A 13,297-nucleotide genomic window follows, 5' to 3' on the forward strand; every position below is an offset into this window, starting at 1 on the left:
ACTGGTTGTGGAAAATAGTCATAGAAAGGGGATGATTTCTTTAGCACAGGCAGGTAGGCAGCATGTTCAAGGATAGAAGGTACCTTGTAAAAGACATATAAACAGAAGAAAAAACAGCGCCAATCTAAGTGCAGTATTGTTGAATCAAAGACATTTAATTTGTGAAGTTATGCACTCACACTCTACCAGAAGGTTTCAGGCACATCATGTATCTAGAGGGCATCGCAGGGCTCTCGAGGAGAAGCGGTAACTCGTTCGGCTGTATCTCTCGTCCGGTGGCGCCGGTGGTTCCCAGCGTCGCACGGCTTGGTGTAACAGCGTCAGGGAGGTCCGTTCGTCCGTTCGTTGTTATGTTGAGGGGCGCGCTGCGATGACGTTTCGTTGTGGTTTACGTTGCACGCGTTGGGAGCATGCGTGCTCCTTCATCAGGCATCTGAAAAATGTGAGGGGTGTACTCCGTTTTGTGGGATACTGTATATGTGCTGCTGTGTTGCTCTGGGCCATGCTCTATCAGCACCCCTAGAAATGAGACTGAGCTGTCACCAACAGGTCACGATCAACTACAAATGAATAGGCTCCTGATGAAGTCATCACTGTGTGGCCAATCACAGTGTCGCATGATTAAGAGCCTCTCCTACTGACCTTTGGCATCACAGCTCACTTAAAGAGCCAGCATTTGGGGGGGGGGGGGCAAGGGGTTATCCTTATTAGTCGATTTGCTTGGAATATGCAAAAATTGTCTAAACAGAAGAGTGTATTCTGTGAATTTTGTTGTGCTTTGTGTAATTTTTTCCAGATCTGTGCAGTGATCCAGTGTGAAATGTTGCCTTTGTGCAGGAGCTTCCTGTTAGTAAAAAGTTGAAAAGTTGCCCTTCGGATTGCTCCCCCCCTATCACCCAATTGGTTTTTAAAATATTAATATTCCTAGCAGAGGTCTATGGTGACTTGTTGAGTCATGTCTCTCTAGATTGGCTTTGCTGGTTCTTTCTGTTTTGTGTTTCAGGTTATAAGCTGTCTGCTGTTGCCAGGAAGATTTAAGTCAGATGCTGGGCAGATCTTCAGTCTGCTGAGTGCTGGATTGGTGACAAATCTTCTAGCGGGAAAACAGCTAGCCAATGAGTATAACCTTTTACTATATCCTTTCCTGTGCATAGTCATGTTGGAACAGGAAGGGACCCTCCCCAAACTGTTCCCACAAAGTTGGGAGCATAAAATTGTCCAAAATTTCTTGCTGATGCCTTAAGGGTTCCCTTCACTGAAACTAAGGGGCCAAGCCCCAGCCCTAAAAAGCGACCCCACACCATAATCCCCCCTCCACCAAATGATTTGGACCAGTGCACAAAGCAAGGCCCATAAAGACATGGATGACCAAGTTTGGGGTGGAGGAAATTGACTTGCCTACACTATCCTGACCTCAACCCGACAGAACACCTTTGGGATGAATTAGAGCAGAGACTGCAAGCCAGGCCTTCTTGTCCACATCAGTGCCTGACCTTTACAAATATGCTTCTAGAAGAATGGTCAAACATTCTCATGGGCACGCTCCTAAACCTTGTGGACAGCCTTGCCAGAAGAGTTGAAGCTGTTATAGCTGCAAAAGGTGGGCCAACTCAATATTGAACCCTACGGACTAACACTGGGACGGCATTAAAGTTCATGTGTGTGTAAAGGCAGGTGTCCCAATACTTTTGGTAATATAGTGTATGCAAAACCAGCCTTAAAGAGGAAGTAACTTCCTCTGCTTCCACTTACCTATAGGTAAACCTATAAGGCTTACCTATAGCCAAAATATCTCCTAAACGTGTACTGTTTAGAAGATATTAACATTACATGCAGCCAGTGACATCACTGGTGCATGCGCTCTAAAGGAATGGGCACGGGTGCCCTTCCTTCCGAGCACCGTGCCGTGAATGGCGGCTCCCACCCGCATGAGTGGGAGTGATGTAATCACAGCTCCGGCCAATCACAGCAGGAGCCCGCGAACCCGGAAGCAACTCCGGGAAAGATGTCAGCCATGTCAGCCGTGAGTGGGCGCCGCTGCTTTGTTCTAAGGTATTACATAATGAGCTAGTATGCGATGCATACTAGCTCATTATGCTTACAGTATGTTTTAAAAAAATGTTTGTTTTTTCAGTGTATGCAACCTCCTTAAGAAAGTTGTAAGAATATTTTTTTGTTTTTCTAAACAATGTTTATTTTTGACTGTAGTGACAAGAAAATTTGAAGGAGCCGTATGGAATATTTTCCTGGAATGTGTGTGGCTTTCGCTCAGTAAAGTCTGTTGATTTCAAAATCAAATGCTAAAAGCAAACGAAATCTTGAACTACTTTGGAAGGACATTGGAATTTTTGTACAAATTGTGGTTGGAAATTCTACTGGTGTATCCCCAGCTTAAAGCTGGATATAGATGGGTAGAATTTTGAATAAAAATTCAAACTAAGAAAGTTTGTTTATTTTTCTAATCATTAGTAGGTTAAATGGATGTTCATTTTTTGACTGCAGTGACGAGAAACAATGATGGTACAGGATGAAAAATGTTTCTCAAAGGAAGGAACGTTTAACAGTATATGTGGTTGTCATTCGGTAAAGTCCATTCATTTCAGAATCAAATGTTAAAAGCAAAGTCTTTGGAAGGTCAAAAATGTTCTGAGAATTTCCATACAAATTGTGCTTTAAAATTCTACTGATGTATAACCAGCTTAGGCTGCATATAGATGGGCAGAATTTTGACTAAGTGTACCGGCCTCATATAATTGATGTAAATACCGTAGACCTTAGCTTACCCACTGCAGACTACAAGAAAGTGAAAGGAAGTGAGGTAATCTAGGGTTATGCCAAAGAGGATGGTTAGGGGAGCTTATATGGCTATCCTCCCCTAATATATTAGAACATTGGAAATAGATTTGGAGGGACATTTTAAGAATGGAAGTGCCTTCTTTTACTGGTATAGAGTGTCTATACAAAAAACTGGATAGCGTTTCATACAATGAAACTACGGTAGCTTCCTTAGCGGTAGCGGCATTTTTGAGCTGTGGGAACATCCACCAATGTATATAAATGAGTTGTGCTGCAAGGTAGTACATACAGAGATTAGGAAGTGCCAGACCTCCCCTATTACTCCCCTAGTAATTGTAGGGTGGCTAGCAACATTCTAGGGGTCGTGGGATGCTATTAAAAAACTAGTAAGTATTGAGTCAATTTCAGCAAATACACTTCTCGGTATCAAAACTGGGGAATTTGCTAAAATATATAAAAATTTGGAAAGAAAGGCCATCTTGAATAGGTTAACACAACCTATCAAAGAGAGAGGCAGATTAACCCACTGAGGCGTTCTAGAACGGAAGAAGGAAATACAGGGGGCCGAATATATTTTTGTAAAACCTGGCTAAAGAAAGTTGAATTTTCACACCTAGATACCTCAATTTAGAGGTGATCTGCAGAGAACAATTCAGAGGCAACACAAAATCAGGAATCTCATCTATCAAAAAAAGATTTGATTTGCTCCAATAAACCTGAAATCCAGAGAACTGGCCAAAGCTCTGGATTACTTGCAGAACCTGTGGCAAGGTCGTCCCTGAGATATATGAGCATATGGTCCGCATAAAGCGAGACTCATTCCTCCAAGGAGCCAATGGGAAACCCCCGAACCACCATGGGTAGAATTTTGAATGAAAATTCTTTGGGAAAAAAAAATGTTCTAGGAAAGTCTGTCCATTTTTGAATCTCTAGTAGGTCCTTTCCGTTCCTCCTTCCATTCCAGAACGGAAGGAGGAAATGCAGGGGGCAAAACTGTTTTCGTAAAAAACCTAGCTAAAGGAAGTTGAATTTTCACACCTAGATACATAAATTTAGAGGTGATACGTTGAGAATAATTCAGAGGCAACACAAAATCAGGAGTCTCATCTGTCAAAAAAGATTTGATTTGCTCCAATTAACCCGAAATCCAGAGAACTGGCCAAAGCTCTGGATTACATGCAGAACCGGTGGCAAGGTCGTCTGCATGTCCCTCGGATATATGAGTGTATGATCTGCATAAAGCTAGACTCGTTCCTCCAAGGAGACAATGGAAATCCCCCGAACCCCCATGGGTAGAATTTTGAATGAAAATTATTTGTGAAAAAAATGTTCTAGGAAAGTTTGTCCATTTTGCGAATCACTGGTAGGTCCGTTCTGTTCCTCCTTCCAGAAATACAGGGGGGCCAAATTATTTTCGGAAAAACCTAGTTAAAGGAAGTTGAATTTTCACACATAGATACCTAAATTTAGAAGTAATCTGCAGACAACAATTCAGAGACAACACAAAATTAGGAGTCTCATCTATCAAAAAAGATTTGATTTGCTCCAATTAACCTGAAATCCAGAGAACTGGCCAAAGCTCTGGATTACTTGCAGAACCTGTGGCAAGGTCGTCTGCGAGTCCCTCAGATATATGAGCGTATGGTCCGCATAAAGCGAGACTCGTTCCTCCAAGGAGATGGTGGGAATCCCCTGAACCAACATGGGTAGAATTTTGAATGAAAATTCTTTGTGAAAAAAATGTTCTAGGAAAGTTTGTCCATTTTGCGAATCACTAGTAGGTCCGTTCTGTTCCTCCTTCCGGAAATACAGGGAGGCCAAATTATTTTCGGAAAAACCTAGCTAAAGGAAGTTGAATTTTCACACCTAGATACTTAAATTTAGAAGTAATCTGCAGACAACAATTCAGAGACAACACAAAATTAGGAGTCTCCCCTATCAAAAAAAGATTTGATTTGCTCCAATTAACCCGAAATCCAGAGAACTGGCCAAAGCTCTGGATTACTTGCAGAACTTGTGGCAAGGTCGTCTGCGAGACCCTCAGATATATGAGCGTACGGTCCGCATAAAGTGAGACTGGTTCCTCCAAGGAGATGATGGGAATCCCCTGAACCAACATCAGTAGAATTTTGAATGAAAATTCTTTGGGGAAAAAAACGTTCTAAGAAAGTTTGTCCATTTTTCGACTCATTAGTAGGTCAAATTGATGTGCGTTTTTGACCGTAGTGATGAGAAAATTCAGGATGCAGGATGGAAATTTTTTCTCCAATGAACAGATTTCTACCAGTGTATGTGATTTTTGTTCGGTAAAGCCCATTCATTCCAAAATCAAATGTTAAAAGCAAACAAAGCGTGTGGAAGGACATAGGAATGTTGTGAGAATTCTCCTCAGACTTTTCCTCTCCATCTTTAGAGGCAGCTGACTTCTTTGTTCCTGGAATCTCTTCACATAAAGTTCCTCCTCAAAGTTCCTCAGGCAGCCGGTTGCTGGGCGGTCCGGCGTTGCTGCCAGGCGCTCCCCCCGCCCCCTGGCGGGTGAGTGTCCGTCCAATGCCGGTTGTAGAGCCCGGTGTAGGCCGGTATGTCTGGCTGTGCCCGGATGGTGTATATATTTAGCTCTGTGTATAGGCAGACACGGCTCCAGGCGGCAGCTCTATACACTGCGAGCCGGACACAGAAGAGAAGGCTCCGGGCGCCCTCTGCTGGCCGCTCCGGGTAGTGCACCCCCCCGCTGCAGACTGCGGGGACCGCGGGATTGAGAGTGGACCCGGAGCCCGGCAAGCATGAACCCGGGGAGCCGCTCCCATCCGTCCCCGGAGCACGAAAGCGCCAAGCCCGGGGCCGCCCGCCCCCACCCGTCCACGGAAGCCGGCAGCTCGAAGCCCGCCACCCGCACCGAGCCTTCCCCGGAGGCCGACCGATTCGGGGTGCTCAGCACCGAACAGCTCCGGCAGCTGCTGCAGGACGAGGGGAAGCTGCAACGTATCGTCCGCCTGAGCGAGCAGGTGAGCCGGCAGGCCGGCCGGGGAGGGAGCCGCTGGGTGTAGAGGTGTCTGGATGGATGGGGGTTCATACATCACCTGAGGAGGAGACATGGACAGGATGCAGACTGTGCCTGTTGAGCCTGGAGACCATCATCCACCCCACCAACCATCCTCAGGACCACCATAACACCCTACACATCTCTATACATCACCTGTGCCATAGACCCCCTAACATCCATGCTACCTACCCACCTTCTCCATCCTGGGGCCATCAACTGTCACCTATATAGACCTATACATGGGCCTTGGTGGTCATCAGCTCCCCCCTAGGCCCCTGTGTGTCTTATTTCTCCTGCCATTGTCACACATTTCATTGTGCCTCTCCTTCCTTTCCATAGACATCCTCATCATCCTCATCCTCATCATCATCATCATCTGCACTTGTTTGTCAATAAACAGAACCTGCCGTCTCCATGGATGGAGTTGTGTTGGAGAAACCTGTGCTATGGATGAAGGTTCGTCAAAGGCCTGGCCTCCCTCCCTTCCTTCAAACCAGGGAACCCTCCACACCAAGGCACAGGTCCTTGCAGCATCATTCCTCCATCCATATTCCGAGAGGCTTACAACAAACACACCATCTGGCTGTGTATGGGCAGAGACTGGGGCCTGTACCACCCACATCTCCTGCTTCCAGCCTGTAGCTCTAGGATGGTGTACACAGAACCTGTAGCGTTCTTTGTCATGCCTCTGTACAGGCCTCCTCTCGGGGGTGTGCAGATGTGTGCCAGGTCTGCTACGCTTTATTGGCCGATCACACCTGCCACATCCATTCACCTATAGCCCACCGATCGCTATACTCGGCTCCCATACCCTACACCAGTGTTTTGTTATTGTGTTACAGGCCTGCTGGTGGTGACATGCTTTTGTATTGGTGAGCTGATCCCTCAGTCTGTCTTTTTTTTTTTTTTTTGTCTATTCTTTACGTCTCCCTCCCCTTACATCTTTCCTTTGTTCCCTTTTCTCTCCTTCTCATTATTGTCATTCAGGTTTTTTTTTTTCCCTCTCTCTCTCTTTCTCCCGTCAGGTCTATGTGTGTTTTATATGTTTGTTTACTTGCATGATGGTCTCCCTCGTAAGGCTTTAGTCATTAGCTGTGTTTTCATACACTGGTTTGTGTACACTGATGTCATTCTGTGTTGGATGTCTACAAGTCTCTGCCGATTTATGTGGTGCTGGCTGATAATGACCTTTTATTTGGTTAATGAAATGTATTATTATAAAATAAAAAAATTCAATACACACACACACACACACACACACACACACACACACACACACACACACACTGTATCTCACAAAAGTGAGTACATCCCTCACATTTTTGTAAATATTTTATTCTATCTTTTCATGTGACAACACTGAAGAAATGACACTTTGCTACAATGTAAAGTAGTGAGTGTACAGCTTGTATAACGGTGTGAATTACATTTTCTGTCCCCTCAAAATAACTCAAAACACAGCCATTAATGTCTAAATCGCTGGCAACAAAAGTGAGTACACCTCTAAGTGAAAATGTCCAAATTGGGTCCAATTGGCCACTTTCCCTCCCCGGGGTCATGTGACTCATTAGTGTTACAAGGTCTTAGGTGTGAATGGGGGAGCAGGTGTGTTAAATTTGGTATTATCGCTTTCACTCTTTCATACTGGTCACTGGAAGTTCAACATGGCACCTCATAGCAAAGAACTCTCTGAGGATCTGAAAAAAAAGATTTGTTGCTCTACAGAAAGATGGCCTAGGCCAGTGATGGCGAACCTTGGCACCCCAGATGTTTTGGAACTACATTACCCATGATGCTCTTGCACCCTGCAGTGTAGGTGAGCATCGTGGGAAATGTAGTTCCAAAACATCTGGGGTGCCAAGGTTGGCCATCACTGGCCTAGGCTGTAAGAAGAATGCCAAGATCCTGAAACTGAGCTGCAGCACGGTGGCCAAGACCATACAGCGGTTTAACAGGACAGGTTCCACTCAGAACAGGCCTCGCCATGGTCGACCAAAGAAGTTGAGTGCACACGCTCAGCGTCATATCCAGAGGTTGCCTTTGGGAAATAGGCAAATGAGTGCTGCCAGCACTGCTGCAGAGGTTGAAGCGGTGGGGGGTCAGCCTGTCAGTGCTCAGACCATACGTTGCAGACTGCATCAAATTGGTCTGCATGGCTGTCTTCCCAGAAGGAAGCCTCTTCTAAAGATGGTGCACAAGAAAGCCCACAAACAGTTTGCTGAAGACAAGCAGACTAAGGACATGGATTACTGGAACCATGTCCTGTGGTCTGATGAGCCCAAGATAAACTTATTTGGTTCACGTGGTGTCAAGCGTGTGTGGCAGCAACCGGGTGAGGAGTACAAAGACAAGTTTGTCTTGCCTACAGTCAAGCATGGTGGTGGGAGTGTCATGCTCTGGGGCTGCATGAGTGCTGACGGCAAACACACCTCCAAGATGACCACTGCATTGCTAAAGAAGCTGAGCGTAAAGGTGATGGACTGGCCAAGCATGTCTCCAGACCTAAACCCTATTGAGCATCTGTGGGACATCATCAAATGGAAGTTGGAGGAGCGCAAAGTATTTAACATCCACCAGCTTCGTGATGTCACCATGGAGGAGTGGAACAAGACTCCAGTGGCAACCTGTGAAGCTCTGGTGAACGCCATGCCCAAGAGGGTTAAGGCACTGCTGTAAAATAATTGTGGCCACACAGAATTATTGACACTCTGGGCCCAATTTGGACATTTTTTGTTGCCAGCGGTTTATACATTAATGGCTGTGTGTTTGAGATATTTTGAGGGGACAGCAAATTTACACTGTTATACAAGCTTTGCACTCACTACTTTACATTGCAGCAAAGTGTAATTTCTTCAGTGTTGTCACATAAGATATAATAAAATATTTAATGTGAGGGGTGAGACGCTGAAGAAGGTGCCTCTATGGTGTTTTATATACAAAGTGGTTCTTTGACCTTCTGGAAACAATACAGTACTTGTTGACTTTAGATAAAAGGAAGAGTAGGTAGAAAGGAGCACCCAGTGTCAAGTAAATTGGAAGGTGAGTGTAACTACTTCAGCCCCGGAAGAATTTACCCCCTTCCTGACCAGAGCACTTTTTGCGCTTTGGCACTGGGTTGCTTTAACTGACAATTGCGCGGTCGTACAATGTTGTACCCAAACAAAATTGACGTCCTTTTTTCCCACAAATAGAGCTTTCTTTTGGTGGTATTTGATCGCACCTGCGGTTTTCATTTTTTGCGCTATAAACAAAAACAGAGTCAATTTTGAAAAAAACGCATTCGTTTTTACGTTTTGCTATAATAAATATCCCCCAAAAATATATAAAAAACATTTTTTTTCCTCAGTTTAGGCTGATATGTATTCTTCTACATATTTTTCGTAAAAAAAAAATGCAATAAGGGTATATTGATTGGGGATAGATTTATAGCATTTTTATTATTTATTTATTTTTTTACTAGTAATGCGGGCGATCTGCGATTTGATATATCTTTTTTTTTTTTTTTTTGTCCGGACTGCGACATTATGGTGGACACTGGACAATTTTGACCCATTTTTGGGACCATTGGCATTAATACAGTGATCAATGCTATAAAATTGCATTGATTACTGTAAAAAATGTCACTGGCAGTGAAGGGGTTAACTGTGTTCCATGGGAGGTGATTCTAACTGAAGGGGGAGGGGACTGACTGAAGGACGTGATGAATCGTGGTTCCTAGCTAATAGGAACACACGATCTGTCACTCCTGTCAGAACAGGAAAGTCTGTTTTCTACACACACTCGTCCCTGTTCTGTTTCTCCTCTCCACGATCACTCATGTCTGGCGGTCATTGTGACCATTGGCCACGAGCACCGACACCCCCGCTGTGCAGTGGGCATGCATGCCCGCTATTCCGACCCTGGGAACCGACGTATAGCTACGACGGCTCGCGCGGGTGAGCCAACCTGCCGCAGTATAACTGCGGCTGTTGGTCGTGAAGCGGTTAAAGATGTTTATTGGAGATTGTAACACGTGTGACAAACTAACGCGTTTTGGGGGACAAAGACTCCCCCTTCTTCAGGGCAGACGGATATTTGTCTGAGTGTCGACTGTGCTCGCTGAGGCAATGTTGTTACAATCACCAATAAACACCTTAAAGTGGTTCTAAAGTCTAAGCATTAAGATAAAACACCTGTGTGCAGAAGCCCCCTCTAATACTTACGTAAGCCCCATCTTGATCCAGTGATGTTGCAGAAGAGTCAGTGAGCTAATTTGGGGGGGGGGGGGTGGCTCTGTGTCACACAGGACACACAGAGCAGTGGCTTGGGTGCCCCCATAGCAAGCTACTTGCTTTGGGGGCACTGGGCAGAAGGGAGGGGCACAAGGAGAGGTGGATCTAAGCTGCTTTGTATCACTTTAAAATTCACCTTCCAACTTGTATTTACTGGAAATCAGGCACTTTTTTTACCTACCCTTCCTAGTTCACATGTGGAAATTACTTTAAGGCAGTACCCAGCGGTAGCAGCCCAGGCCCCATTAAAAAAAGGACTGACCGTCATCATCTTTTTCAAGTTGGGCAAAAATCATTGGAAGCAAGACCTTCTCCCTTGCCCACTCCATCACCCACCCACAACCAGAGACAGACTGAGTCAGTCCCATGTGGTCTCCAACCCCAATGAGCTGACATTTAATAATAAGGGCACTTGCTTGTCCAGGTGTCCAGCACCATACTCGAACCACTTTTTCACTGATCTGGTCCCTGGCGCCAGCAAGTTGACTGTGGGCCGCTGGCTGGGATTTCTTTAGGGCTTCACAGCTGGCTGCGAATGCGTGATTCGCGTTGCATTTTGTGAATGGTCCCACAGCCTTCTGGGACCCGTGAAACAATAAAAAAGAAATAGAGGGTGCACCAGCCTTGTGCATTATCCTTTGATACGTTTAATAAACAAATGAATTAAAAACTACTCACAAACATGTGAGGGAAAACCGCAATGTAAAAGCCTTAATCGGTCTGATATCAATAGTCTCCAGGTGACAGAGGAGAGGACACAAGAACCACTGCTGTGTGATGCGTTTCGAAGGAATACCTTCTTCCTCAGAGCCTCCTTCTGGGACCTGTGACATGTCATAGAAGGTTGCAGGTGGGGTGGGGGGGGGCATGGTGAACTTCTGGTGGATCGCCAAATCGATCCGACTAGAAGTGGGAGTGAGTACCTGTCAAAACTTGGTACCCGCTACCCCCCCCCCCCTCCCCAAAAGCAAAAAAGTGGCATTAGCGGATGGGGAGCAGTGGAGGATTGAGAGAGATGGCATAAAGCAGAGCTTCCCAGTTTGTTCCGATTTTAAACTCTCTCAAATTAAAACTTTCTTTTTCAGACAGCCTTCAGCTAAATGTTTCTCTTTTAATCCTTTTTTTTAATAGCATAATTAGTCTTTGTTTGTATTGTAAAGCACTTTGAGAAAGTATATAAAAGGCACTATATAAAGTTTATCATTATTATTTATGGTTATATTTTTAAGTTCTTTCGAGGAACAGTGTTTAGTGACTTGGACTGTGAGATTAGCAGTATGTCATGTGTTACAGTGGAGCTAAATAGAACTAACAAAAAACTGAGCAGGCAGCTCCTTATTGCAGAAGGGACATGCAATGCCTCTTCTGCAATAACAAATAATGACCTGCCTGCATTCACGGAAAACTCCAGTTATGGCAAAATGATAGACTTCCGTGCATGTAATTATATAATTTAGGAGGCCAAAAACCTGATATCTGGAAGTATCTGGGGAGAAGGTGACAGCTGGCAGCCCAAAAGAGGAAGTTACGCTTTAAGGCCCCATCCTCCTTCAGTAAGTAATGGCTTTTTTTGAGGGGGGGGGGGGTGGTACCTGGTTTTGACAGGTACCCACTTCTGCTCAAAATACCTAGGCCAGTGATGGCAACCTTGGCACCCCAGATGTTTTGGAACTACATTTCCCATGATGCTCATGCACTCTGCAGTGTAGTTGAGCATCATGGGAAATGTAGTTCCAAAACATCTAGGATGCCAAGGTTCGCCATCACTAACCTAGGTGATCCAAGCAGAAGTTCTCCTTGCCACCCCCACCCCCTGTCAAAGTTCCCAGTAGACTATGGGACCATGTGCAATGTGCAGTGTAGCTCGAGTATGCAAGCCGCAGGCTGTCATAGCCAGGTACCCACAGTTGAGATGCTAGCCCCGGGAACAGAAGGTCTGATGGAAAGAATGGCTCTAGTGTGCACATCGCTGGATCCTGGTACAGGTGAGTGTCTGTTTATGCAGAGGTTAGTATTTCTTTGAGTTTTTAGTTCAACTTTAAAATGTAACTTGACCTATAGCTATTAGGCCCCATTCACACCTGAACATTTTGTAGCTTGAAGATACAAAGCACTCAACAACTTCAGTTGTGCCCTTCCACATATGAGTGTAAGGCCGCTTGAAGCTAGTAGCTTGAAAAAGTACATGAGCGTCTTTTAAGCTACAAGCTTAAAGTGGTTGTTAAGCCACTTTGTAAACTACACACAATCCCCCTCTGTTAGAAAATGCCCAATGCCACAGTGTATGTTCTTTGTAAAAAAGATGCCCATTTCTACCTGATTTCAGAGCGGCACTCACGTGACTCCTCACTGCTCCCTATCCTGATCTGACAGCTAGAACAGGAGGGGCCGAGAATCCCCTGCTAACGTCAGTTGGGAGGAGGGGAGCAGCTAGGAGTCGCATGAGCGCATGAGCGCTGAGCGGCGCTGTGAAATCAAGTTATAATGGGCATATTATTTACAAAGAACAGACACTGCTGCATAGGACACTTTCTAACAGAGAGGAATGTGTGTATTTTCTACAGTTATTTCAGCGGCAGGAGGGGGGGTTCACTGGTAAGAGCTGACAGACATGTAGGGAGGGAGGGGGGAGAGGACAGAGGAGAGCTGCAGCTGATGGAGGCACGTAAACTGACCACGGTTTCAGGGCCCAGCAGCCATTATAAACCGTGGTCCGTTGTTTATAGGGGGGAGGGGCATAGCCAGGCAGGATCAACCAGGTATTTCAGGTGATATAGGGGGCCAAATTACACAGCACAAATACTGTGCTGTATAACATGCTTTAAAGTAACAGGATCCAATTTTTTTTTTTTTTAGGGTTGCAAACACTTTAAGGCTGGGTTCACACTAGTGCAAATGGGATGCGGATTTCCCTGCATCCAGGTCGCATGACAGGAGAGTGTGCCTGGCTCTCATTGGAGTTGGTTCACACATCTCTGTGGTGACAGCAGAGTGAATTGCACAGAGGTCCTGTGTGTGTTTGGTTCCGTTTCACGTCCGAATTCGGGCCTGACTCATCCCTGGAACGGAGAACAGGAATGCATCGGACCCCTGCTGTGAGCTGCGCTGAGTGTGCACACAGCCTACATGTTTTGGCCCCAATAGACTTCAATGGGAATGTCCAAAAAAGTGCAAAACATGTATATTG

General features: G+C 45.4%; 1 protein-coding gene across 1 annotated transcript in view; it reads left to right on the forward strand.

The window, feature by feature from the left end:
• The first annotated feature begins 5,512 nt into the window (after positions 1-5,512).
• Positions 5,513-13,297, forward strand: part of VPS37D (VPS37D subunit of ESCRT-I) — a 63,255-nt gene continuing 55,470 nt past the window's right edge. Inside the window, exon 1 of the mRNA XM_077480624.1 lies at positions 5,513-5,801. Coding sequence (XP_077336750.1) covers positions 5,580-5,801 — 222 coding nt within the window. The 5' untranslated portion in view covers positions 5,513-5,579. The remainder of the gene's footprint in view (positions 5,802-13,297) is intronic.

The sequence above is a fragment of the Lithobates pipiens genome, unplaced genomic scaffold (genome assembly GCF_037356315.1).
Source record: "Lithobates pipiens isolate NorthernLeopardFrog02 unplaced genomic scaffold, aLitPip1_a1.2 Scaffold_16, whole genome shotgun sequence".
Taxonomy (NCBI): Eukaryota; Metazoa; Chordata; class Amphibia; order Anura; family Ranidae; genus Lithobates; species Lithobates pipiens.